This window comes from Delphinus delphis, chromosome 2, assembly GCF_949987515.2.
Source record: "Delphinus delphis chromosome 2, mDelDel1.2, whole genome shotgun sequence".
In the NCBI taxonomy this organism is placed as follows: domain Eukaryota; kingdom Metazoa; phylum Chordata; class Mammalia; order Artiodactyla; family Delphinidae; genus Delphinus; species Delphinus delphis.
Window position 1 is genome coordinate 35,604,032 of NC_082684.1, and position 27,579 is coordinate 35,631,610.

Genomic DNA, 27,579 nt, shown 5'->3' on the forward strand with positions numbered 1-27,579 from the left:
TGCTGTCTACTTTGTCAGCCTGTGAGAGGGCAAAGTTGAGAGAAGTATAAAAAATAAATATTGATAAATAAGCCAATCAACCAACTAATCAATCAAAACCAAAAAACACAGCTGGAGCTCTGATTAAACTATACTTGAACCCTAACTACCTATAAACTTGTTAAATTTTATAAACCAATATATTCCTTTTGTAGTTTAAGCCAAGTTGAGTTGCATTTTCTGTTGTTTCCTAATTGATAAAAACACAATTTAGTAGATTAACTTTCTCTTAGAATGATAATCCAGAAAAATCTTAAGACTCGAACTGTCCCACAAGAATAAATAAAAACAACCTATATGATAGAAAACAGAAACTTTCTTGTATCATGCCATACCCTATTTTCTGCTTTACCATTTGCCACCAATCTGTCATTTAACTGATTACTCATCGACTAAAAGATACCAGCAAGGGGTGGGAGTACCAAATTTATACTAACTGGCTGTGTTTGGGCTTATGGTATTTGTGTGTGTGTGTGTAATGTCAAATCTTTAATGCCTGTCAGCTCTCTTTTCATAAGCCAGCAGGTGAGCAGAAAGCAATTATTAACCCTTAGTGTAACATTCTAGAATTGTACTGATAATTAATACATTTTCTCTATCTTTGAGAGTCAGAAGGATCCCTGACATCAGGGCTCTACTCAGCAAACAGGCTAGAGAGGACCCAATGCCTCTGAATCTATAGGAAAGTGTTGACAATAAAACTTGTGAAGCTTTATTTTTGTTTTATCTTGGGAGAGACTATATGATACAAAGAAAGCTGAGTCTGAAAGCATAATTCATTGAATTTAATCCATGCATTGTCCAGATAGCTTACAATGGGTTCATACGTATATATACCCCCCTTTTAAATTAATCCTAGGCCAACTATTTTAAATTTGAGCATATTCCTTTCATTCTTTGTAACACCTGCCAAGTTACATTTTCACACAACTGCAAATACTGTGTGCATATAAATTATGCTTTCTAATTTTCTATATATTTTCCTATGATACTGTAGTACTTACAGTTATAAATCTAATGGTTATGCAATGATCCGCTAAACAGATAAACAATAATTCAGATAGCAATCTATATTTAGACATTGTCATATTTGATATCAAAATTTTAAAATAAAGGATGAACTAATGTAACATTTTGGATTATTTCCTTAGGAAAAATAATCAAAAATGGATTTATTGAATCAAATCATAAAACATTTTTGTAGCTTTTGATAGAAATGCCAAAATTCTTTCCAAAGTTGTATGATTTACATGGAAACTAGTAATATCCAATGCATCAATTCCTATAATAGCTCAACTGTTACATTTTCTGAAACTCAAGGAAAATTTCTGAAAATACGTTCCATAACGGGTTTACCTGTGATGCTTCTTAAAAAGAGACAAATTTCTGGAATTTACCCCTATTCTAGAATCAGAATCTCTCAGCTGTGACCTAGGAATATATAATTTAATAAATTCCTAACCTTTGTACAATAAAATTTGCCCAATAAAGTTTGAGAACTATTCTAGTTAAGTACATATAGTGCTTTCGCAGATTATCTAAATAACTCAAATTATAAAAATAATGACAGCATCTACTGAGTGCTTTCCACTTAGCAGAATCTGTTCTAAGAGCTCTTACTTATATTACCTCATTTAAGCCTCACAATAATCCTACGTGGCAGGTAAGATTATTATCCCAGTTTTACGGATATGAAAACTGAGGCCCAGTGGTTAAGAAGCCCTGTTAAGAGGAAAACATACTATTTCAATCCAGGTTGTCACACGAGGATCTGAGCTCTTAATTTTTGTGCTATATTGTCTTGCATGTCAATTATTTTCCCAGATACTACTCCACCATAAATACTACTTACCAGATGTTCTACCTGAGGGTAAGGAAGCAGATCTGATTAAGTGTGCTACAGAAAAGATAAAGCAGTATAAAATAAAAGGAGAGAATTAAGTATAGGGAGTATAAAATATAGGGAGAAATAATATTTGTAAAGCACCTTAAAAAGAAAATTTATACATATAGTGCTATTTTTATATTCATGTATATGTGAAAAAGACATATCACGACCTGGCTAACTAGCAGCTTCTGAAACGTGATGATGCACGAACTAAACTTAGATCCACTTTAACATAGCTCATATAATATGTAAAGTGTTTTGAAAAAGAGACTTCTCAGATTCCAAACCCTGAATATATATTCTGGGATTTATAATCAAAGAGAAGCAAATTATTATATGACTGATGACTGGAATCTATGTACCATATATTTGTATTGTAGAAGTAATTCTAGTATTTCCACAACTTAATATATAAAGTTATTAACTTTTGAAATATGAATAACTTAGAACTTAGGGTGATTTATGGGAATAGTCAAGTATGTACAATTGCATTAATAATCTCCATGCTTTTCTGGATCCAGCCCATTTCATGCACACTACTGTCAGTTAATTATCCTTTTAATGACAATGCCCAACATGCCTTTCCTGCTCACAAGTTTTCTTTCCTTTGCCATTCAAGTCCCTTCCTTCAATAGTTTCCCATTACTTTCTTTTATGTATTTAATGCACTGCACATTCATTATTTGCCAAACAATTCCTATTCTTTTTTTTTTTTAAATACCCACAACTGTGCTCCTACAATCTACCTTATCTCTGGATATTGATAATTCAAACACTCTTTCCTTTTCCTTAATGAAGCCTTTGGCCAAAAGGAGATGGACGCTCCCTTTCGAATACTCTATACTTTTTTTTTTTTTTTTTTGACACCTTTACTGGAGTATAATTGCTTTACAATGGTGTGTTAGTTTCTGCTTTATAAAAAAATGATTCAGTTATACATATACATATGTTCCCATATCTCTTCCCTCTTATGTCTCCCTCCTTCCCACCCTCCCTATCCCACCCCTCTAGGTGGTCACAAACTACCTACCTGATCTCCCTGAGCTATGCGGCTGCTTCCCTCTAGCTATCTATTTTATGTTTGGAAGTGTATATATGTCCATGCCACTCTCTCACTTTGTCACAGCTTACCCTTCCCCCTCCCCATATCTGCAAGTCCGTGCTCTAGTAGGTCTGTGTCTTTATTCCCGTCTTACCACTAGGTTCTTCATGACATTTTTTTTTTCTTAGATTCCATATGTATGTGTTAGCATACGGTATTTGTTTTTCTCCTTCTGACTAACTTCACTCTGTATGACAGACTCTAAGTCTATCCACTTCACTACAAATAACTCAATTTCATTTCTTTTTATGGCTGAGTAATATTCCATTGTATATATGTGCCACATCTTCTTTATCCATTCATCTGTTGATGGACACTTAGGTTGCTTCCATGTCCTGGCTATTGTAAATAGAGCTGCAATGAACATTTTGGTACATGACTCTTTTTGAATTCTGGTTTTCTCAGGGTATATGCCCAGTAGTGGGATTGCTGGGTCGTATGGTAGTTCTATTTGTAGTTTTTTAAGGAACCTCCATACTGTTCTCCATAGTGGCTGTATCAATTTACATTCCCACCAACAGTGCAAGAGGGTTCCCTTTTCTCCACACCCTCTCCAGCATTTATTGTTTATTGAGTTCATGCAGCTCAACATCAAAAAAACAAACAACCCAATCCAAAAATGGACAGAAGACCTAAATAGACATTTCTCCAAAGAAGATATACAGACTGCCAACAAACACATGAAAGAATGCTCAACATCATTAATCATTAGAGAAATGCAAATCAAAACTACAATGAGATATCATCTCACACCAGTCAGAATGGCCATCATCAAAAAATCTAGAAACAATAAATGCTGGAGAGGGTGTGGAGAAAAGGGAACACTCTTGCACTGCTGGTGGGAATGTGAATTGGTTCAGCCACTATGGAGAACAGTATGGAGGTTCCTTAAAAAACTACAAATAGAACAACCGTATGACCCAGCAATCCCACTACTGGGCATATACCCTGAGAAAACCAGAATTCAAAGAGTCATGTACCACAATGTTCATTGCAGCTCTATTTAAATTGGCCGGAGATGGAAACAACCTAAGTGCCCATCATCAGATGAACGGATAAAGAAGATGTGGCACATATATACAATGGAATATTACTCAGCCATAAAAAGAAACGAAATTGAGCTATTTGTAATGAGGTGGATAGACCTAGAGTCTGTCATACAGAGTGAAGTAAGTCAGAAAGAGCAAGACAAATACCGTATGCTAACACACATATATATGGAATTTAAGGGAAAAAAATGTCATGAAGAGCCTAGGGTTAAGACGGGAATAAAGACGCAGACCTACTGGAGAACGGACTTGAGGATATGGGGAGGGGGAAGGGTGAGTTGTGACAGGGCGAGAGTGAGTCATGGACATATACACACTAACAAACGTAAGGTAGATAGCTAGTGGGAAGCAGCGCATGGCACAGGGATTTTGGCTCGGTGTTTTGTGACAGCCTGGAGGGATGGGATAGGGAGGGTGGGAGGGAGGGAGACGCAAGAGGGAAGACATATGGGAACATATGTATATGTATAACTGATTCACTTTGTTATAAAGCAGAAACTAACACACCATTGTAAAGCAATTATACCCCAATAAAGATGTTAAAAAAAAAAAGAAAAATTGAAATTCTGCAGATGAAAGGTATAAAACTGACATGGAGGACTTCCCTGGTGGTGCAGTAGTTTAGAATCTGCCTGCCAATGCAGGGGACACGGGTTCGAGCCCTGGTCCGGGAAGATCCCACATGCCGCGGAGCAACTAAGCCCATGCGCCACAACTACTGAGCCTGTGCTCTAGAGCCTGCAAGCCACAACTACTGAAGCCTGCACGTCTAGAGCCCGTGCTCCACAAGAGAAGGCACTGCAATGAGAAGCCTGTGCACCACAATGAAGAGTAGCCCCCGACTGCCGCAACTAGAGAAAGCCCGGGTGCAGCAACGAAGACCCAACGCAGCCATAAATAAATAAATTTATTTTTTAAAAAAAGACATGGAAATTCACTAGGGGAACATTAAATATGAATTGGCAATAGAAAGAATTGATGAAATTGGAGATAAAGGAATGGAGATTAGGTAAACCAAAGAACAGAGAGAAAAGAATAAAGAAAGATGAACAGGGGCTCAGAAAAGTCTGGGACACCACCAAAAACATCAATGTATGTGTAATGGGAGTATCAGGAGAAAATAAAGTGAATGAAGCTAAAAATATTACAAGGAAAAATGGCTGAAAACTTCCAAAATTTGATGAAAAACATTGGTCTACACATCTGAGAGTCTCAACCAACTCCAATTAAGATAAGACATCCACAAATAAACCCACTACAGTGAAACCCACTACAGTGAAAATGTGAGAGACAAAATCATGAAAGTAAAAAGAAAACTGAATTATCACATATTATGGAACTCCAATAAGATAAACATTTGACTTCTCATCAGAAACAGAGACTAGAATGCAGTAGAATGAATGATATAAATATTTAGACCACTGAAAGAAAAAAAATGGGTCAAATAAAAATTTAAGTCCAGGGAAGTAATATTTCAAAAATGAGGGCAAAATAAAGATATTCATAGATAAATAAAATAGGCAGAATTTATTGTTAGCTGAACTACCTTACAATAAATACTAAAAAACTTTCAAGACTGAAAGCCAATACCCCAGAGTAATTACAATATACACGGAGACACACAGACACACACACAATGAAGAGCGAAGGTAACTGTGTAGGTTAATTATAAAAGACAGTATAATTGTATACTTCTTTTTTTCTTAACTGATTGAAAGAGCAACTGTATAAAATGATGTTTGTATGTATATAGAGAAAGACCTAATTATATTGTTGGGCCTATAGCACATAAAAACAAAATATAATTGACAAAATAACACAAGAAGCTTGAGGGACAAAGCTGTGTTGGGTTAGGAAACATACTAGATGATAACGCCACAAGAACAAATGAAAAGAATAAAAAATAGTAAGTAAGAATATTAACATAATGAACACTTTTATACACACATACTTTGTTTCCTGAAAAGATATAAAATTATATAACCTAATTATAACAATTTATGTGTTGGGATTGTAACATTTTTGAGAAAATATGTATAATAATTGTTTTTAAAAAGGGAGGAAAATAAATAGAGCTATACAGTATTAATATTTCTATATCTCACACAAATTAAGTTATTATAAATAAGTAGGATCTGTTAAGATATTTGTTGTAAGCCACAGAGTAACCACTAAGAAAATACTTCAAAAATATAGTGAAAAATTGTTAAAGATATTAAAATGTTACTCTGTTGGAAAACTGGATGTCCATATGCAAAAGAATGAGTTGGATTCTTACCTTATGCCTTACATAAAAATTAACTTAATATGGATCTAAGACCTCAATGTAAGACTTAAAACTACAAAACTCTCAGAATCAAACGTAGGCCAAGGGAATTTCCTGGTGGTCCAGTAGTTAAGGCTCTGCACTCCCAATGCAGGGAGCCCAGGTTCGATCCCTGGTCAGGGAACTAGATCCCACATGCCACAACTAAAGATCCCACACACCGCAACAAAGATCCCACACACTGCAATGAAGCTCCTGCATGCTGCAGCTAAGACCTGGTGCCACCAAATAAACAAATATTAAAAAAAAAAAATAGGCCAAAAGCTTCATAACATTGGATCTGTCAGTGATTTCTTGGATAAGACATCAAAGGCACAGGCAAAAAAAGAAAAAGAAAAAGACAAACTGGACTTCATTAAAATTAAGAAATGTTCTTCATCAAACAACAATGTCAACAAAGGTTAAAGGCAACCCACAGAATGGGAGAAAATGTGGGCAATTAATATACGTAATAAGGGATTAATATCCACATTATACAGAGAACTCCAAAAACTCAATAACAAAAAAACAAATAACCCAATTCAATAATGGGCAAAGGACTTGAATAGACACTTCTCAAAGAAGACACACAATGGCTAATAAGCACATGGAAAGATGTTCAACATCTCTAATTATCAGGGAAATTGAGGTACTACCTCACACCCATTAGGATGGCTACTATAGCTTAAATGTGGAAGTAATCTAAGTATACTTTGACAAATTAACTGATAAACCAAATGGGCTATTTGCATACACTGGAATATAATTCAGCCCTAAAAAGGAAGGAAATTTTGATACGCTGCAACATGGATGAACTCTGAAGACATTATGGACATTATGTTAAGTGAAATAAGCCAGTTACAAAACAATATATACTGTATGATTCTACTTATATGAGGTTTCTGGAGTAGTCAAAATCATAGAGACAGAAGTAGAATACTGGTTGCCAGGAGCAATTCCTGGGAACTGCAGAGAAGCACAGAACTGGAGTTAGTGTTTAATGGGTACAGAGTTTCATTTGGGGAAGATGAAAACGTTCTGGAGATAGATGTTGGTGATAAGTGCACAAAAATACACACATAATACCATCAAATTATACACTTAAAAATTGTTCAGATGGTAAACTTTATTGTGTGTATTTTACCACAATACAAAAATTTGGGGGGAAAGGGGGTGATTCTGGCACTTCCTTAAAATGTTAAAATATGAAGTTACCATATGACCAAGCAATTCTACCGCTTGCTCTATATTAAAGAGAAAAGACAACATACTTCCATACAAAAACCTTTACAACTAATGTTCATAGCAGTATTATTCATAATTCCAAGAAGTGGGAAAATCGCACTGTCCATTAACTGATGAATGGATAAACAAAATGTGGTATATCCATACAATGAAATAATATTTGGCAATAAAAATAATGAAGTATTGACATGTGAAACAACATGGATGGACTTTGAAAATACTATGCTCAGTGAGAGAAGCCAGTCAGAAAAGGAACATATTTATTTATTTATGCAAATTATCCCAAACAGGCAAATATATAGACAACGAGTAAACTAATAGTTGTCTAGGAGCGGGGAGGTTGGGGAGTCGTTTCTGGGGCAATGAAAATATTCTAAAAAACTGATGGTGGTGATGAGAGCACAACTCTGTGAATACAATAAAAACCATTAAGAATTGGAATTGGCCAGCAAGATGGCAGAGTAGAAGGATGTGAGCTCACCTCCTCTTACAAAAACACCAAAATCACAACTAACTGCTGAACAACCATTGACCCAAAAAAAAAAAAAAAAAAAAAAGCTGCAACCTACCAAAAAAGATACCCTACATCCAAAGACAAAAAGAAGCCACAACGAGATGGTAGAAGGGGTGCAACTGTGATAAAATCAAATCCCATACTCGCCATGTGGATAACCCCCAAACTGGAAAATAATTATACCACAGAAGTTCTCCTACACAAGTGAAAGTCCTGAGCCCCACGTCAGGCTTTCCAGCCTGGGGGTCTGGAAACGGGAGGAGTAGCTGCCAGAGAATCTGGCTTTGAAGGTCAGCAGGATTTGATCGCAAGAATTCCACACGACTGGGGGAAACAGAAACTCCACTCTTGGAGGGTGCATACAAGGTCCTGTTCACACCAGGACCCAGGGGAAAAAATCAGTGACCTGTGGGCCAGGCCTACCTGCCAGTATTGGAAGGTCTTCTGCAGTTGATAGCAATATAATCTTACCTCAGGAAACAAGAAAAATCTCTAATAAACAACCTAAAATTAAACCTAAAGCAACTAGAGAAAGAAGAGCAAACAAAACCCAAAGGTAGTATTAATAGAAGGAAAGAAATTATAAAGATGAGAGCAGAAATAAATGAAATAGAAACAAAGGAAACAACAGAAAAGATCAATGAAACTAAAAGCTGGTTCTTCAAAAAGATAAACTGAATTGATAAACCTTTAGCCACACTCATCAAGAAAAAAAGGGAGGGCTTCCCGGGTGGCGCAGTGGTTGAGAGTCCGCCTGCCAATGCAGGGGACACGGGTTCATGCCCCGGTCTGGGAGGATCCCACATGCCACAGAGCGGCTGGGCCCGTGAGCCATGGACGCTGAGCCTGTGCGTCTGGAGCCTGTGCTCCGCAACAGGAGAGGCCACAACAGTGAGAGGCCCGTGTACCGCAAAAAAAAAAAAAAAAAAGAAAAAAGGGAGAGGATTCAAATCAATAAAATTAGAAATGAGAAGGGAGAAGTTCCAACAGACACCACAGAAATACAAAGGATCATGAACAACTATATGCCAATAAAATGGACAACCTGGAAGAAAGGAACAAACTCATAGAAAGGTACAATCTCCCAAGACTGAACCAAGAAGAAATAGAAAATATCAACAGACCAATCACAAGTACTGAGATTGAAACTGTGAGTAAAAATCTTCCAACAAACAAAAGTCCAGGACCAGATGGCTTCACAGGTGAATTCTATCAAACATTCTGAGACGAGTTAACACCTATCCTTCTGAAACTATTCCAAAAAATTGATGAGGAAGGAATACTCCCAAACTCATCCTATGAGGCCACCATCACCCTGATACCAAAACCAGACAAAGATACTACGAAAAAAAATTACAGGCAATATCACTGATGAACATAGATGCAAAAATCCTCAACAAAATACCAGCAATCCAAATCCAACAATACAATAAAAGGATCATACACCATGATCAAGTGGCATTTATCCCAGGGATGCAAGGATTTTTCAATATCCACAAATCAGTCAGTATGACACACCACATCAACAAATTGAAGAATAAAAACCATGATCATCTCAATAGATGCAGAAAAAGCTTTTGACAAAATTCAACACCCATTTATGATAAAAACTCTCCAGAAGTGGGCACAGAGGGAATATACTTCAACATAATAAAGGCCATACTTGAAAAACCTACAGCTAACATCATACTCAATGGTGAAAAGCTGAAAGCACTTCCTCTAAGATCAGGAACAAGACAAGGATGTCCACTCTTGCCACTTTTATTCAACATAGTTTTGGAAGTGCTAGTCACAGCAATCAGAGAAGAAAAAGAAATAAAAGAAATCCAAATTGGAAAAGAAGTAGTAAAACTGTCACTGCAAATTACTTAATATTGGGTTGGCCAAAAAGTTCATTCAGGTTTTTCTGTAACATCTTAAGGAAAAATCTGAACAAACTTTTTGGCCAACCCAATATCATTCACAGAAAATCTTAAAGATGCTACCAGAAAACTAGTAGAGGTCATCAATGAATTCGGTACAGTTGCAGGATACAAAATTAATACACAGAAATCTGTTGCATTTCTACACACTAACAACAAAAGATCAGAAAGAGAAATTAAAGAAACAATCACATCAAAAAGAATAATTCCTAGGTTTATTCATACCTAGGAATGAACCTACCTAAGGAGACAAAAGACCTGTACTCCAAAAACTATAAAATGCTGATGAAAGAAATTAAAGATGACACAAAGAGATGAAAAGATATACCGTGTTCTTGGATTGGAAAAATCAATATTGTCAGAATGAGTATAATACCCAAGGCACTCTACAGATTCAATGCAATCCCTATCAAATTACCAACGGCATTTTTCACAGAACCAGAACAAAAAATCTTAAAATTTGTATGGAGACACAAAAGACCCTGAACAGCCAAAGCAATCTTGAGAAAGAAAAACAGAGCTGACTTCGAAGCTACAGTAATCAAAACAGTATGGAACTGGCACAAAAACCAAAATACAGATCAATGGAGCAGGATAGAAAGCCCAGAAAAAAACCCATGCACCTATGGTCAATTAATCTACAACAAAAGAGACAAGAATATACAATGGAGGAAAGACAATCTCTTCAATAAATGGTGCTGGGAAAACTGGACAGCTATGTGTAAAAAATGAAATTAGAACATTCTTTAACACCATACACAAAAATAAGCTCAAAATGGATTAAAGACCTAAATGTAAGATCAGATACAATAAAACTCTTAGAAAATTCTCTGACATAAACTGCAGCAATATCTTTTCCAAGCCATATGCTAGAGTAATGGAAATAAAAACAAAAATAAACAAATGGGACCTAATTAAACTTAAAAGCTTTTGCACAGCAAAGGAAACCATAAACAAAATGTAAAGACAACCCACAGAATGGGAGAAAATATTTGCAAACGATGTGACCCACAAGGGATTAATCTCCAAAATTTACAAACAGTTCATCCGGCTCAATATCAAAAAAACAAATAACCCAACCAAGAAATGGGCAGAAGACCTAAATAGACATTTCCCCAAAGAAGACATACAGATGGCCAAGAGGCACATGAAAAGCTGCTCAACATCGCTAATTTAATATTAGAGAAATGCAAATCAAAACTACAATGAGATATCACCTCACACCAGTCACAATGGCCATCATCAAAAAGTCTACAAACAATAAATGCTGGATAGGGTGCAGAGAAAAGGGAACCCTCCTACACTGTTGGTGTAGAATGTAAATTGGTACAGTCACCATGGAGAATAGTATGGAGGTTCCTTAAGAAACCAAAAATAGAGCTACCATATGATCTAGCAATCCCACTCCTGGGCATATATCCAGAAAAAAACATGGTTCAAAAGGATACATGCACCTCAGTGTTCACTGCAGCACTGTTTACAGTAGCCAAGACACGGAAGCAACCTAAATGTCCATCGACGGATGGATGGATAAGGAAGATGTGTTACATATATACAATGGAATATTACTCAGCCATTAAAAAGAATGAAATAATGCCAACCTCAACAACATGGATGGATCTGGAGATCACCATACTAAGTAAGGTAAGTCAGACAAATATCATATGATATCGCTTATATGCAGAATCTAAAAAAAAAAAGATACAAATGAACTTACTTACAAAACAGAAATAGATTTCATAGACTTAGAGGACAAACTTATGGTTACCGGGGAGAAGGGTGGAGGGGAGGGACAGATTGGGAGCTTGGGATTGACATGTACACTGCTGTATTCAGAACAGATAACCAACAAGGACCTACTGCATAGCAGAGGGAATGCTGCTCAATATTCTGTAATAACCTAAATGGGGAAAGAATTTGAAAAAGAATAGATACATGTAAATGTATAACTGAATAGCTTTGCTGTACACCTGAAACTAACACAACATTGTTCATCAACTATGCTCCAATATAAAATAAAAATTTTAAAACAACCCATTAAAGTGTACACTTTAAATGGATGAACTGTATGGTATATGATTTAGATCTCAACAAAGAATAAAGTTGTCTAGACATTAAAAAGATCCTTAGAAAAGGAGGATAATGCTTCTTCTGTTCAGGCTCCCTACCTGCTCCCCACTCCCTCCAAAAAAAAAAAGTTAAAGTAAATTCACAAAGAATTAGAAGTGCAACAAACAATTTCAGCAAGTCTTAATCTCTTCAGTGATAGCCAGATCAAATCTAAAACACTGTCTTCAGTTTTTCCATTACACTTTAAGGGAGGCACTGACAAACTACAGCTTGTTCTGGATGGCTTTCTCAAATCCAATTATCCTGACTAAATCACTGGTCTGAATAAATTAATGAAATAACTAAATTTAAAAGTTATAAATAACATATATAACAAATGATCTAATTCTACCCTTTTGAGAATGTAATATACTTTATTAGGACACACAACTGACCTTTGGATTACATCTTTTTAGCAATATCTGACACCTTCCCAAACCACTGTCCTTTATAAAGGTATTCTGGAAACAGAAAGAGTAACCTGAAGTCCATTTTATTAAAAACTGTCCCCCAAATTGTGGCAAGGACCATGCCTGCTTTATTTACCATTAATTTCCAGGTCCTACCATATTAAATGACACATAGTATATACTCAACAAATATTCACTAGTTATTTTTTAAGCACTTCTAAATTCTTGACTTAATGATAGAGGAGAAAAGAATGTTTTAAACTAAGTATTAAAAAGTACCCTATTTACATTTCATTTTTTTCTGCTAAAAAATGTCAAGACTTAATATCACTTTGCTTCCAATTTAAGTGAACTATAAAAATTTGCACTCAATGCCAGGTGGCTAAGTGAAAGTCTGACCAGAATATAAATGTCACTTCACCTCACAAAGTGCAACTCAAATATTTTTCGTCTGACTATGCTCTTAGTTATTTATAAAAGAGGGAAAGATAAGATACAACTTTACAGAAAAGAAAAATATCTTAACTTACTTTTTAAATTACTGTCTTTTAAGAAACAAGTTAAAGTAAGACTGAATTACTCAAATTATTTTTTTTCCTCTACAAAATTATGCTATGAGAGTTATTTTCAAAGTGAACTGTTCAGAAATAGATTCAATTTTGAAAATGCTTTCAGGGATCTTCCTCGATTTCATCAGGAAAAAATGGAATCCTTTGTTGGCGACATCTTCTCAGTATTCTAAACAGCAACTGCCTATAAATCAAAACCATGAGGATTAGTGACTCCTTTTGCTCATGGAGTTAGGTCTCTCATTTATGTCATACACACTTAGAAAGATACTGAGGCTGCAGAAGGAACCAATGCTGATCAAAGTTTAAATACAGCTATTAGGTCAACAGAGGGTAGACTTTTGTATTGAACACCAATAAAGGGCTGAATGTTAGAACTGCCTGAAGAATGGGGAAAACGCAGGTTTTGCCAATGTATATTCACTATACATTCAGTCTGTTACTCTCTTACTCTTTCCATTACCCATTCTTTCATTTAGTCACTAAATCGCACATTCATTCCTTCACTCAACTATTTAAGGAATATGTCTGGTTGGGTCTATTGTGGTAGGTGGTAGCGATATAAGATTAAACATGAACAGTCTCTGCCCTTAAGTAAGTTATAATCTATTGAGAAATACAGATAGTACATACACAAACAATGATAATATAGTGTAAAAAGCTATGATAGAAGTTTAGGCAACATATAGGAGGAGCACATGGGAGATCATAGAGGACTCCAGGAAGGAAAAAAATCCAAGCTCTATCAGCTCAACCAGCCTTCCTCCCTAAATGGATTACCCTAAATTTAAAATTTAGGCTTCCTTCTTAACGTTCATTTAATCTCTCTCGGAAGGTAAAAAAAGATTAGGGTACTTAACATTTACCACAGTGACCAGGTAGGAGTGGAAAGAAGGGGCAGCAAGGGCTAGTCTCCTTTAAACTGCTGCCCAATTGTCTAGTATTGTGGACGTTTTCCCAGCTGGGTAAAGGTAATTTAATTCTCCTTACTCTCAAAGAATAGTATTTTAAAACTTTAAACTCTTAAAACATCTAGAAAAGAAATAAATGGGTCTCTTCTCCTAGCTTTTCTTTTGTCATTTTCTTCCTAATGTGGGCTGAGTCACAAGCAGGTGTTTCTTAGGAAACTCATTAGGGAAGCATACTTAGGCAGACTTTTGATTAGCAAGCTTCTTTACCTGCCTGTTTGTCTTCCCAACCAACAACCAACAATCTTTCACCGAAAAATCCAAAAGGAGTTCATATATAGGACTCAACTGTCATTATTTCATTGAGGCTTTTCCTTTGCAGGTGTTAAATCTCACTTTCAATCTCACGTTTAGTCTCTGCAGATACCAACATAAACCATAACCAAAGGAAACAAAAATTCTGTTCCACCTCCTCCTAATAAAAATTGAGAAAAAAATATATATATAAAAGTTCATGGTGAGAGAACAATTAAATGATCAAAAGTCATATACCTACAAGCCATATAGAAAAAAATATTTTCAAACATTTTAATGTCAGTTCCTAGGTGGCCAGTGCTAAGATGTTATTCCATCATATTTTTAATAAACGCAGCAATACAAACTAAAACCAAATGTGAAGTCATTATGCTGTAGATCTTAAACTTACACAGTGCTGTATGTCAATGATATCTCAATAAAACTGGAAAAAAAATTTTTTTAAATGTGAGAACAAAATCAAGAAAGTCAAAACTAAGGCGAGGAGTAGAAAGAACACAATGCCTGGTTGTCAGGAGGCCCATCACCATGTAGTTTTAGGACCTTAGATAAATCACAACTCAGCTGAGCTTTAGGTTTTACATCTCTAAATTGACAGAACTAAACTAATTGAGTATGATTCCCATGCAGAAAAGGCAATTTCAATGTAGTGGGCAATAGACTGTAAGATGATGGAAGGTGCAAATGGAAACTAGCCAACTCCCAGCAAAAAGCAGGATATACAGTCATACAACACAAGGATACAAATTCTGCTAACAACCTGAACTAGTTTGGAGCAATCTTCCTTAGTCAAGCCTCCAGATGAAAATGCAATCCCCAGCCAACACTTAGATTTGCAATCTTGGGAGATCCTGAGCAAAGGAACCAGTTAAACTGTGCCCAAAATCCTGACTGTGAGATAATAAATACGTATTGTTTTAAGAAAGTTTGTGGTAATCTGTTACATGGCAATATAAAACTAATATAAGTAGACAATGCAATCATTCATTTTTTCACTCTGACCATCAGTGTCAGATGTATCAATGTGTTCTTGATAAACGAAATACATGGATATCAAAACTTTGTTTTAATCACTAGTTTTAATCTCGTAGACTCTCATTCATCTTCAGCCAAACTGAGTTTCTAAAAAGTGTAACATACCCCTGGAGTTTCTATTCATTCTCATAATCAATCATTCTCTCCCTCTCTCTCTGTTATTCCTTCTTTGCTCCCTCCATTCCTCCTTTCCTGCTTTTTTTTTCCCTTAACAAAAGCTTCATTTCAAGGATCACCTCTTTTTAAAATACTTTGTCAGTGCTCCCATTAAACTTTTATATGCCTCTATAATAATATTCCTCAGTTAAGGTATTACAATGGAAAGGGGAATGAGAATCTTTGACTCCTTTTCCTTTTTTGACTGATAGCGGTAAAGTTTCTCTTTTTAAGAAATAAGTATGGAAAGACAGAAATAATCTGTTATTATTCCACCTGCTGTCTAGCCAGTTGTAATTAATGTAATAAATTCATCTGAGTCATTTCACATTTGCGTGTGTGTACTACATAAACAGTAAATAATATCAGGAAATAGGGAACAACTATTATCAATTAATTGAACTATGCAGTCCTTTAAAATTATTATAGCTATTACTACCAATACCTATCTAATTGAGATGATATGGGAAGGCAAGCAAAATGTTCTGCTTTAAAATAATAACAATTCTTGACAATGTATACATTTGTCCTTAAATTAACAGCTGAGACTGAATACACTACACATCTCTTAGTTTTATCACTCTTTTTCTGGAACTATCTTCTCTCTCATTTAATTAGGATATTCCACCATTCTGACCACAGGCATCTCTCCCATGACTGGTAAGTAAAGATAGCCTATACCCCTGGCCACAGTGATTGGCGGAGGTTTGGACACATGACCAGATTAACAAAATCAGAATTATTCCATGAGATTTTATGTTTTAGAGATGAAGTGAAGAGAGATCATGAAGCTAGAAGGAAGGGAATTAGAGTAAGTTATCAGCCATCTTGCCCATTTCATGGAGAAAGCCTGACTGCCGTAAGTGAGAATAAAGCCAAGAAAAACCAAAAGAGATGATGACAGAAAGTGAGAGAAACAAAACCAGTTGCACAAACTCTCTAATTCTCTTCTTTGAGGCTCCCACCCTTGATCTGGTTTCTGAAACTCTTTCTTGATTCCTTGAGAAGTACTCCTTAGTTACATACGCCAATCAAATCACAAATTAGCTTCTGAAGCTAGTTTGACTTAGGTTTCTGTACGCTGAAAATGAAAGAATCAACTAATTAAAATACATTATTTATTTCATTAAAAAATTCTAATACTGGATTGGTCATCTATATGCCTCAGGCAGACAACTCAGATATTATCCATCTTCAATCACATGTTCCTTTTTTTTTTTTTTTTTTTTTTTGCGGTACGCGGGCCTCTCACCGCTGCGGCCTCTCCCGTTGCGGAGCACAGGCTCCAGACGCGCAGGCTCAGCGGCCATGGCTCACGGGCCCAGCCGCTCCGCGGCATGTGGGATCTTCCCGGACCGGGGCACGAACCTGTGTCCCCTGCATCGGCAGGCGGACTCTCAACCACTGCGCCACCAGGGAAGCCCCATATGTTCCTTAATTACAAGAACAATGTCAATTAAACCTAATTGCTGAAGGATGTAAGATGAATATCTACTAGTGTTTTGATTAAATAAATTTTTAAACAAATGAACCCATAAAAACTGCAACATACATTCCCAGGAATGTACGGAATGATGAAAATGAGAGAAAGTCTTCTAAAAGTAAAGTATAATCCAAAGTCTTTGGATTTGCAGTTCTGACATAGAGCACAGTACCATAATACCTTAGCACCAGCCTAGATTAAGCTGTACTGTCCAAATATATACTTTACAGTCTAATAACCATATAATCCAAAAAGGAACCTGATTAAAAATGATAAAAACTTACAGTTAGAGATGTTACTACAGACAAGACAGCTTTGGTATCTGTCTTAGATCTAGCAGAACTATTGGCAGCAGAGCAAAATGAATGATCAATAATGTTTAAAATGCTGTCCTTGGAAAAATCATTTCCACATCAAATGAAATTTATCTTAAGAGAAACAAAGGATAACAATATAAAAACTCTTATATTTTGTTTAATAATTAAAGGTCTCTTGGGACTTCCCTGGTGGCGCAGTGGTTAATCATCCGCCTGCCAACGCAGGGGACATGGGTTCAAGCCCTGATCCGGGAAGATCCAGCATGCCACAGACAACTAAGCCTGTGCGCCACAACTAATAAGTCCGCGCACCACAACTACTGCATCCTGCGTGCCTAGAGCCAGTGCTCCACAACAAGAGAAGCCACCGCAATGAGAAGCCCATGCACCACAACGAAGAGTAGCTCTCGCTCGCCAAAACTAGAGAAAGCCCACATGCAGCAACAAAGACCCAATGCAGCCAAAAATAAAATAATTTTTAAAAAAAACCTAAAGAGAAATATTTTTTAAATATCTTAAAGGTCTCAAAGATACTCTAAAATTGAAATTTAATAAGCAAGCCATAAAAAACATTAAAATTGAAATGTAATCAAAAAGCCGTAAAAAACATTAACTAAAATCATCTACCTGAAGTATGAGAATGTACAGCTCTACGGAAAATAACCACTTCAAAAACCAGTTTATCTTCTGTTGACTGGCATTTTTAAGAAATTCAGTTCACCACGGCAACCTGTCTTAACACCAGCAGATAAGTACAGGCTATATTTAGATATGATTGCTTTCCAGATGGCAATCCTGCCTTTCCTTCATATTTAATGTCATGATCCAAGGGACCAAAATATCATTCAATCAGATTGTAGTGTGAAGACAAGTATACATACTCAGGGGGATGAGGCTGTGTTTCAGGACCATGAAAAGAATAGCTTCCACCAAAGGTGGTAAAATTTGTAAAGAAGCACATAAAGGTAAATAAAATGTTCATGTCTAAGAAATTTACAATCAGATACAACTATTTTGTCCAATTTTATCTTTGTTCTTAAACATTAAATGCCATTATCAAACACTAATGATCTATACTATCAAAATACATTTCAACTAGCAGGTTTTTGTTATTATTTAATTAGTATGCTGCATTTCCAATCAGGCACCTTCTAACTAAAAAAGAAAATTATTTTTTACCCAAAAGCAATCCTTTACAGATTAGGTATAACAAAGAGAAGTATTAATACAAGACAAGTAATACAATACATAACAAGGAAGATTAATTGATTAAAATGATACTGTTATGAAATTACCCTGGATGTATTTGTACTTTATAATCTTTGTAATGACAGTGAAAAGAATTTCTATTTTACTAAGTAACACAGTTTACTTCACAAGGTACCAAAGTATCATAATAATCAGACAGAGTACCTTTTATTTTTCTTTACTCTCTAGATGAGCTGCATCAAAATTATTAAAGATAAAAGAAGTGAAGTTCAATTAAAAATACCAAGAACACATCACCTCACACCCATTAGGATGGCTACTATATTAAAAAACAAAAACCAACAGAAAATGAGTGTTGGTGAGGAAGTGGAGAAATTGGAACACTTATGCACTGTTGGCAGGAATATAAAATGGTGCAATCACTATGGAAAACACTATGGAAGTTCTTCAAAAACTCAAAAACAGAATTACCATATGATACAGCAATTCTGCTTCTGGGTATATATCCAAAAGAATTGAAACCAGGGTCTCAAGGACATATTGGCACACCCATGTTTAGAGCGGCATTATTCACAACAGCCAAAAGGTAGATGCATCTCAGTGCCCATCAATGGATGAATAAGTAATTGTGCTAACTGAAATAAACCAATCACAAAAAGACAAATATTGCATGATTCCACTTATGAGATTCCTAGAGTATTCCAAAACTACTGAAACAGAAAGAATGGTAGTTGCCAGAGGCTGGGAGGAGGGGAATACAGGGAGTTATTGTTTAATCGGTATAAAGTTACAGTTCTCCAAGATGAAAAAGTCTAGGGATAGGCTGCAACAGTGTGTATATACTTAACATTACTGAACTGTACACTTATAAATGGTAAAATTGGTTAAAACAGTAAATTTTATGTTACACTTATTTTACCACGATTAAAAAAAAACACCAAGAATATTGACAAGAAGTATTTCCTCATCCGTAATACAATTTATCCAGAATTTATAATTAAGATTTCTTCTATTTTATTGAATCATCCTTTCTTAAAAATCACAAGAGGTCATAATTTGGTAAAATCTTTTTCAAAATCTTAACATTACTGAAGCAATTTAAAATACATTCTGAGTAACAGAAAAACAACAAAGACTGACATAATTGTCATGTTTTGCAAAATTTTCAAGGAATATAAACCTTCCCTATTTGCCCTATAAAGAAAATTACTAATATCCTACATTATGAATTATATTTCTAGAATTCAGAGATGGACAATTCTTCTATGAATTAAATAATTCTTCCTCTGATTTACATATCACATATCTACGATGCACCAAAATTTTTAAGAGCTTTTGCAAATTAAACAAACAAGGCACATCCATCTATACCCCCCCCACACACACACACACACAATCAGCATCAACACAATGAGTAGCACAAACAGGTATTCAATTTCTGTTAGTCCTTTACATTCTTATGTTACATTTCCTCTTTTGATTCTTAAACAGCTTTTAATAATTTCTATAAATGAATCTGAGTTCAAATAATTATCTCTGCTAAATAGTTTATAAATAAGCAATAACAAATCTAAAGCATAAATATGCTAATATGTTTTATTTTTCATCTTCAGCAAATAGACAATGGAAATTTGAAAGCATTTTTGAGAATTATCACTATAGAGAACACAACTGATATAACTTAAAGTATGCTATATACAGTATCTCCTGTATGCTATATACAGTATCTCTTTTTCATATAATAGTCATCTCTCCAGCATAGATAACAAGAAAAAGCAAAAATTTTTATGATTTAAATAGCACATAACTCTCCACTTAAAAAGAACAAAAATTAATTATACCATGTTAATAGTTTCTTGTATGTATGAAAATTACGTATCACATTAGATACGTTTCTAACATAACATCAAGTTACATTTGACACTTTTCAATGTGCCATTGAAGACCACAACTAATACAAGAAGTCTCATAAAACAACTCAAATTGACAAATTATACATACAGCAGAGGAAATCATTCTTAAAATGTTTATAATCATAAATAGAAGATAAGTAATTAAAACTGTTAATTGTTTATTTCAAAATTTAACACGCATGCAAATTACTAAGTCAAACAAATCTTTAGGCACATTATTAGCAAAAAGTGAAAGTCAAGTTCCTCTACTTGGTCTTGTACATAACACCTACAAGACTACGACAGAAACAAATATTCTTAGAGTAACTACCCAAAGAAGAGAGCTTGTCATGTATTCTCCTCACCACAACCTTGCCACAAGTCAGATTCTGCTCTCATTATTACAACAAATCAAAAGTTAGTAACAAGATCAGAAAGTCTTGGTTAGGGATTCACAACTTTATTTTTTTTTTCTCCTCCCATGGCATCCCTCCTTCATCATGTTCACACAATATAGCTCACTCAGTTCACTCAAGCCCAATAATTACTTTTACTACAATGATTTTACTAAAAATCTTGGGTTGTGTACTATACACAGTTTAGATAAACTACAGAGGATCTATCACATTATTCCATTAGCTTGCCATAGATATGAGTATAAAGTAGTCACTTTTGGTTCTGCCCTTTTGCTCTCCTCTGTGGCAGTAAACCTCTCAAACTTCATTCATTCATACATATACACACATACAACTCAGTTTTATTACTATACTTTGTCCACAGATATCCCATACCTGCTCATTTATCTGATTAAGACACTCTACACACCATTCTGAGTGACAATATTGATCAGATTAGCCTGAGTTCTTCTCAACCTACTTTTTCCTTCTCTCTTTATTCTGTCTTCCTTTCTCACAGCATTAGTGATTGAAACACAGTGCTTAATTTTTCTTCACACATCAACTCCTTTCAGCATCAGGAGCTCACGTAGGTGAAGCATAATACAAATCTGCCAGGCATATTAACATAGAGCATTCATTCAATACACATATCTTATTCTAATAATATTTTTTATTTGGAACATTTATTAAAATAACATATTATACAATTTTAGCAACCCTTACACTAGTCAGGAGTACTCATCAAATGCCAGTTATTTTTTGAGGGGATTTTTGCAGAAAAGTTATTTCCGAAATATTTTCTACTTAATGTTACAACATAAACAATTCATATAGAACCAAAAAGTAGTGTACATGAACTGATGAACAAACAGTAAAGAATTACATCAAAAATCTAGGAGTCTGCGCCAGACAAGAGGTATGTACAAGGTATGTACTAAGTCAATGTTGCTACAGAATAGTAACTCAAAATAAAATATTTCCCATCATAACAACTGAAAAAAACACATTCGTTTTCCACATCAGGCATTTCTTTCCCTACAGAATTTCAGCAAGAAATATATCTTTAAAAAATGAATTACAGTCATTAATAGTACATTTTGACAATTCTTATTAAGAAAAAAGTTCCTTCCAAATCCAAGTGTCAAGGGCAAAGACAAATTCTTGCTCACTGAATTCTTACATTCAAGACTAATGCCAAGAGACTAATGCCAAGTTAAGAGAATGATGTTAAATTAAGATATCTAGCTACTTTAAAACAGAGACTTAGAATTATTTTGTCCACTCAATGCAGTAGTGATCTGAGATAAATTTCTCTTAGAAATTTTCTCTAAGATTAAATTCCTATTTTAGTGATAGGTGACATTATGAATATTATTCTACATTCTAGGAAGAAGTACCAAAGTGTTTCAAAACACTACAACTCATTATTATAATCCAATTTTCAAGTATATTCTCCACAGCTTTTATATTATTGAAGTCCATATAAGCACATTTTTTTCCAAAAACACTGCATTAAAAAGATATATAATCCCACTGTACCAAAAATATACCTTACAAATAATACAATGGAATAATTTATTTTATCCAAATGGGTGACATCTTTCAATGATATTGTAAAGCTTCCCATATCCTCATGCACATGTTATTCAATATTCATTTACTAGGAATATTTATATCCACATAAAACAATTCTATTCTTCATTAAATATTTATAGAACTGAAAGGACAACTTATCAATCTTCCTTTCAATAAAAATCATGGAGAAAGAATATTGACAATCCTTTTGAATGAGGAAAAGAGAGACATTAAAAAAAAAATTAGAGAATTGGGATTGGAAACTCATTTCGAAACTCATTACAATAATGAGTTCATTACAATAACTTCAATATTCAATCATTTTCACCATTCTGTCTTGTAACTCTATTTTTTAATGACTTGGAAAATCATTATGAAATCAATAACCTTCAGGTTCAACACACTCCTGTGTTTTATTCCTCACACAATTTTAAATGAATTACTAGTAAAATCTGGATGAGTATAGACTACATCTGATGTGGAAGAGTAATTTTTTGTTATAATATATTTTACTGAATGCATTAAGTATCATTAAAGAAAGCATCTGCCCACACTCAATTTTCTTTCCCTGCTGCCCAGGGCTTAACTAGTATTGAATGTTTTTTTAATAAAAGGTGATCTTACTGGAAGGATATTTTCCTACAGAAGATAGTATGCATGATTTGCAGTTAATATAAAGCTGAAAAAAATTGATTCATGAAATAGAAATAGAAAGTGACATTATATTCTGATATGAAATATGTTCTGATAAAGAATGGAACTGACTCATGAGCCAGAACATTAAAAATTGAAACCTACAAAACTCTTCAAAAATCTTGTGCTATACATAGTGTTCTAATGTAAAACATCAGAAATACATTCAATACAGTCAAGTATATTGTTATTACAAATAACCGTTTTACATTTGTAATTATACTTACAAATGATTATTATAAATTATTCAAAAAAGCTTAAAATTTATGTAAACAAATTCAATCTTGCCTTCCCAAGCAAAACAACTACTAATCATCTTCCCTGCCTACTATCTACTGCCACATTGGTAAGATATCATCAACCATTAGTAGATACTCTTTGAAAGTCAATCATTAATCACAACTTTATCTCGTCTTCTAAAATCTCCTCAATTTCTAAACAGAAAGTGTTCCATAACTTCACTTCTGTTGAAACTGTTCTATGTGCTTCACTATATGTAACACAAATTGTCAGAAAACAAGAAATTACTCAACCTTAAATCAGTTCTGTTACAACTCTTCTGGAAAAAGTCACACAAATCATAAAGTTTTAATTTACACTTAATACTGAAAACCAAATACTTACAAAGAAGGATCTTGTACAAGATCTTTGAGATTTATCCCACTGCGATCTTCTGCAAGATTCCTGAAGCAACTATCACTCACTAAACAGGAAAAGGGGAAAGAAAAAGAAAATTAATTTTTGTTTACATTTCATTTAAATTATTACTGTCCAAAAGGAATTTTGAAATTAAAATTGGTTCTCTGGATAGGGTTTTTCTAAACATCAAGAATGATCAATTTCTAGGCCTGGTAGATTGAACAGCAAATATTAACATTCAATAACATCAATAATCTAAGCACACAGACTTTATATAAATACAATATATAAAAGAATAAACATACGAGTCTAAATTTTATTTTACTTTTACAAGACTAATTTACCAGTCCATAGTGGCAAGTCACTGCTTCCACAACAACAAGAAAAAAAAAAGAAAAAAAAAGGTAAACTATCCCCCCAAATCATATTTTTAAAGACAATGGAGAACTTTGGATACAAAAAGGATAAACTAGGAGAAAAGTGCTATCTCTTCTTGGGTAAGCTGAGCCTCCTGATTGTTTCATTACTGGGAGGATTTACCATCTAGACGTAAGAACCAGACAGAGGGACACTACCAGGGAAAAGAGAAACCAGCATAGTTTGCGATAGCTCTTGGGCGGGCAATGACAGACTGGAATCCCATGGGACCCACAAGACACAGACAGTTTTCTTCTGGGAGATTTGCTGGGGCCTAGGACTGTACAAGAAGTTCTGGGGGAAGGAGAAGAGAATGGGACACAGGGCAAATAATGTTTTCTGCAGTGCAGAAGTGATTAGGAGTTAAAGTCACACTACAACAGATGGAGTCTACCACTTTCAGTGCAGAATTTCAATAGGTCTCCCCTCAAGATATTTGCTCTCAATCAAAAGCATCCCACCTTGAGAGGGGAGATGAGTAAAAGGGGGCAGAAGCCAAATGGTAGAGTAAAATCTCCAACAATTTCATAGTACATTAGTACAAAGCCACAGCACAGAGGAATAACTGCAATGCAACAGGTCTAGCCCTTAAGACATTTAAAACCAGAGGCACACTGAGTATATCTAAAGCTGTCACTCAAACCACCCAGCTCAATTTGTGGCTGAGTTGAGACGGTTAACACTTAATCATTTCTTTCTAATATAATATTGAAAGAAAATAACATTTACATCAATTTCTATCCTAGTATAGACAGTATTTGGTATACGATAATAATTACAAAGTACAGGAAAGGGGACAAAATGTGACCAATAAACAGTTGAAAGTATATGCCAACCCACAGATAATACAGAATTAGAAGACAAGGACTTTAAGAAAACCATAAGTTAAAGAAGATATACAAAAAATGTTCACAGTAGATGAAAGTTCTCACATTTCAATAGAGAATTAAAATCTGTGAAAAAGAATCTAATAGTAATTTTAGAACTGAGAAATACAGTATCTGAAATTAAGAAATCTGTGGGTGGGTTTTTAGCCAACTCAACACAGCAAAACACAGGATTAGTGAACTTGAAGAGAGCATCCAAACTGAAGTAAAAAGAAGAAGAAAAAAAAAAGAACAGAGCATAAGAGACATGTTGGAATCAAACAGCTAATGTAATTGTAGTTGAGAAGAGAGAGAATGGGGAAGAAGCAATATTTTCAGAAAAAACAGCTGAGAATATTCCAAAACTGATATAATACATTACTCATTGACTCTGGGAATACAGCCAACCCTGTACTGGAAAATGTGAAAGAAAACCACCCTCAGCAAACTGCTGAAAATCAAAGATAAGAAGAAAACCTTAAAAACAGCAAGGGGAAAAAAAGGACACATCACCTTCAAAGGAAAAACAATAAAACTTGCAGCTGAGCGTCCAACATAAACTATGGAATACAGAAGACAATGGAACAATATAGTTAAAATGCTGGGGGAATATCTAGAATCTAAGTCTATACCTTGATAAACTATCCATCCCAAAATTAAAGGTGAAATAAAATTTTACTCATATAAAAGTTTTGTATTTGTAAGCATAAATATTAAGTTATTATTTCCTATTTCAATCTAACAGTTTTATTATGTATCTCTTAGCCATTTTCAATCTTCATAAGGAGCAACAAGAATATAACACTTGCCTTGTCCCTTTCAAAAATCCATTACCTAATATTTTATTCATATTTTATATTCCCTTTTCTTACAGCTCAAAATTATAAGCTCCCTAAATCTGAATCTGCCCCTAATATAAATGAAAAACGTATATAATGATGCATTTAAAGGATCTGAAGTTGAAATCAAGTTTGCAGTTTTATTATTAACTCCAAAAAGGTATCCCCTTTTTTTTTTCACAATGAGGTAATTTTGATCAATATATAATTTTCTCTCCATATTTAACAGACACTGATCTCAACCTATTGATTCGAGACAAATTTCCTGCTCTTCATAATTTTAACACAAATGCTCATTACAACATTTCCTAATTAGGGCCAAAAGGAAAAAAATAAAATGTTGCCACACTATAAGAAAAGTTGGTTTCCAGTTGCGTTGAACTAATATTGAAATTATAATATATTATATCATAAAATTTGTTCTCATAAAGTTTCTTGCCCAATTTGGCAAATATGAGAGCTTAGTTAAAACTTCAAGAGCCTGAAAGTTTGGGAGGCTTAATTAAAATAGAATAAAACTTTGCTCCTATAAAGGCTTATTAGTCAGCTAATGAAAATGAATTTTGCTAAAGGAGGCACTTTCTAACGTTCATATCTCATCCAAAGTTTAAGTTTAAAACAGAGCAAGAAATCTAAAGAAATTCAATAGTTTCTTAACAAATATTCTGAAACTCTACCTGCCTAATATATTTATTTTTAATAAAATATATTTAAAATATTTAAATATATTTAAAATATAAAATAAAATATATTTCACCAATGTAACAAATCTTGTTTTTGAATTATAAATAAGAACATGGTAGATTTTAAGAAGCTAGTGAACATACTTTTTTCATGTGTAAATCACACCAAAATCAATCAGTTTGGTCATCATATTTTTTTGTTGTTCTTCCCCCCCCCCCCCAGTATATGCCAACAAAAGGAATTACTATGCTCTTTGTTCCAATGATTAATATCACAAAATTAAGAGCTGGTTCTTAGGAACACACATATTTTTCAAAAACTGTCCCTTTCTATGATCACAGTGTGAAAGTTAAAGGTTTAGTGGAAAATGTCATTATGCTGTAATTTTAATATATACCAAAAAATAGGAGCACTTAATTCCTTTTATTTTGAAAATATATCAGATAGTTCAATTAATACCTGATATAAGAAAAATTAGACTAACTCCATAATTCCTGGTTTCATTTTTTTAAGATAAATCTCTATATTTTTTGTTATTCAGATGAAAATCACATAACACAGAATTAACCATTTTAAAGTGCACAATTCTGTGACATTTAGTTCATTCACAATGTTGTGCACCTCCACGTCTATTTCCAAAACATTTTCATCATCCCAAGAGAAGACCTGGTACCCGTTAAGCAGCAAGTCCCCAATCCTCCCTTCCCTTCCCCCAATCACTGGCAACCACCAGTCTGTTTTTGGCCTCTATGGATTTAATAATTCTGGATATTTCATACTAATGGAAGCATACAATATAGGACATTTTGTGTCTGAATTCTTTCACTGAGCATAATGTTTTCAAGGTTCATCCATGTACAGAGAAAAATCATTCCTCTTTATGGCTGAATAATATTCCATTGTATGTATGTACCACTTTTGTTCATCCACTCACCCTTTGTTGGCCATTTGAGCTGTTTCCATCTTTCAGTTATTGTGAAGAGGCTAAGTAAGCACACACG

General features: G+C 34.4%; 1 protein-coding gene across 9 annotated transcripts in view; it reads right to left on the bottom strand.

The window, feature by feature from the left end:
* Window positions 1-27,579, bottom strand: part of GPHN (gephyrin) — a 626,216-nt gene that overhangs the window by 481,128 nt on the left and 117,509 nt on the right. For all 9 annotated transcript variants that reach the window (XM_060004380.1, XM_060004374.1, XM_060004382.1 and 6 more), the window contains exon 2: window positions 23,758-23,836. In XM_060004380.1, coding sequence (XP_059860363.1) covers window positions 23,758-23,836 — 79 coding nt within the window. The remainder of the gene's footprint in view (window positions 1-23,757; window positions 23,837-27,579) is intronic.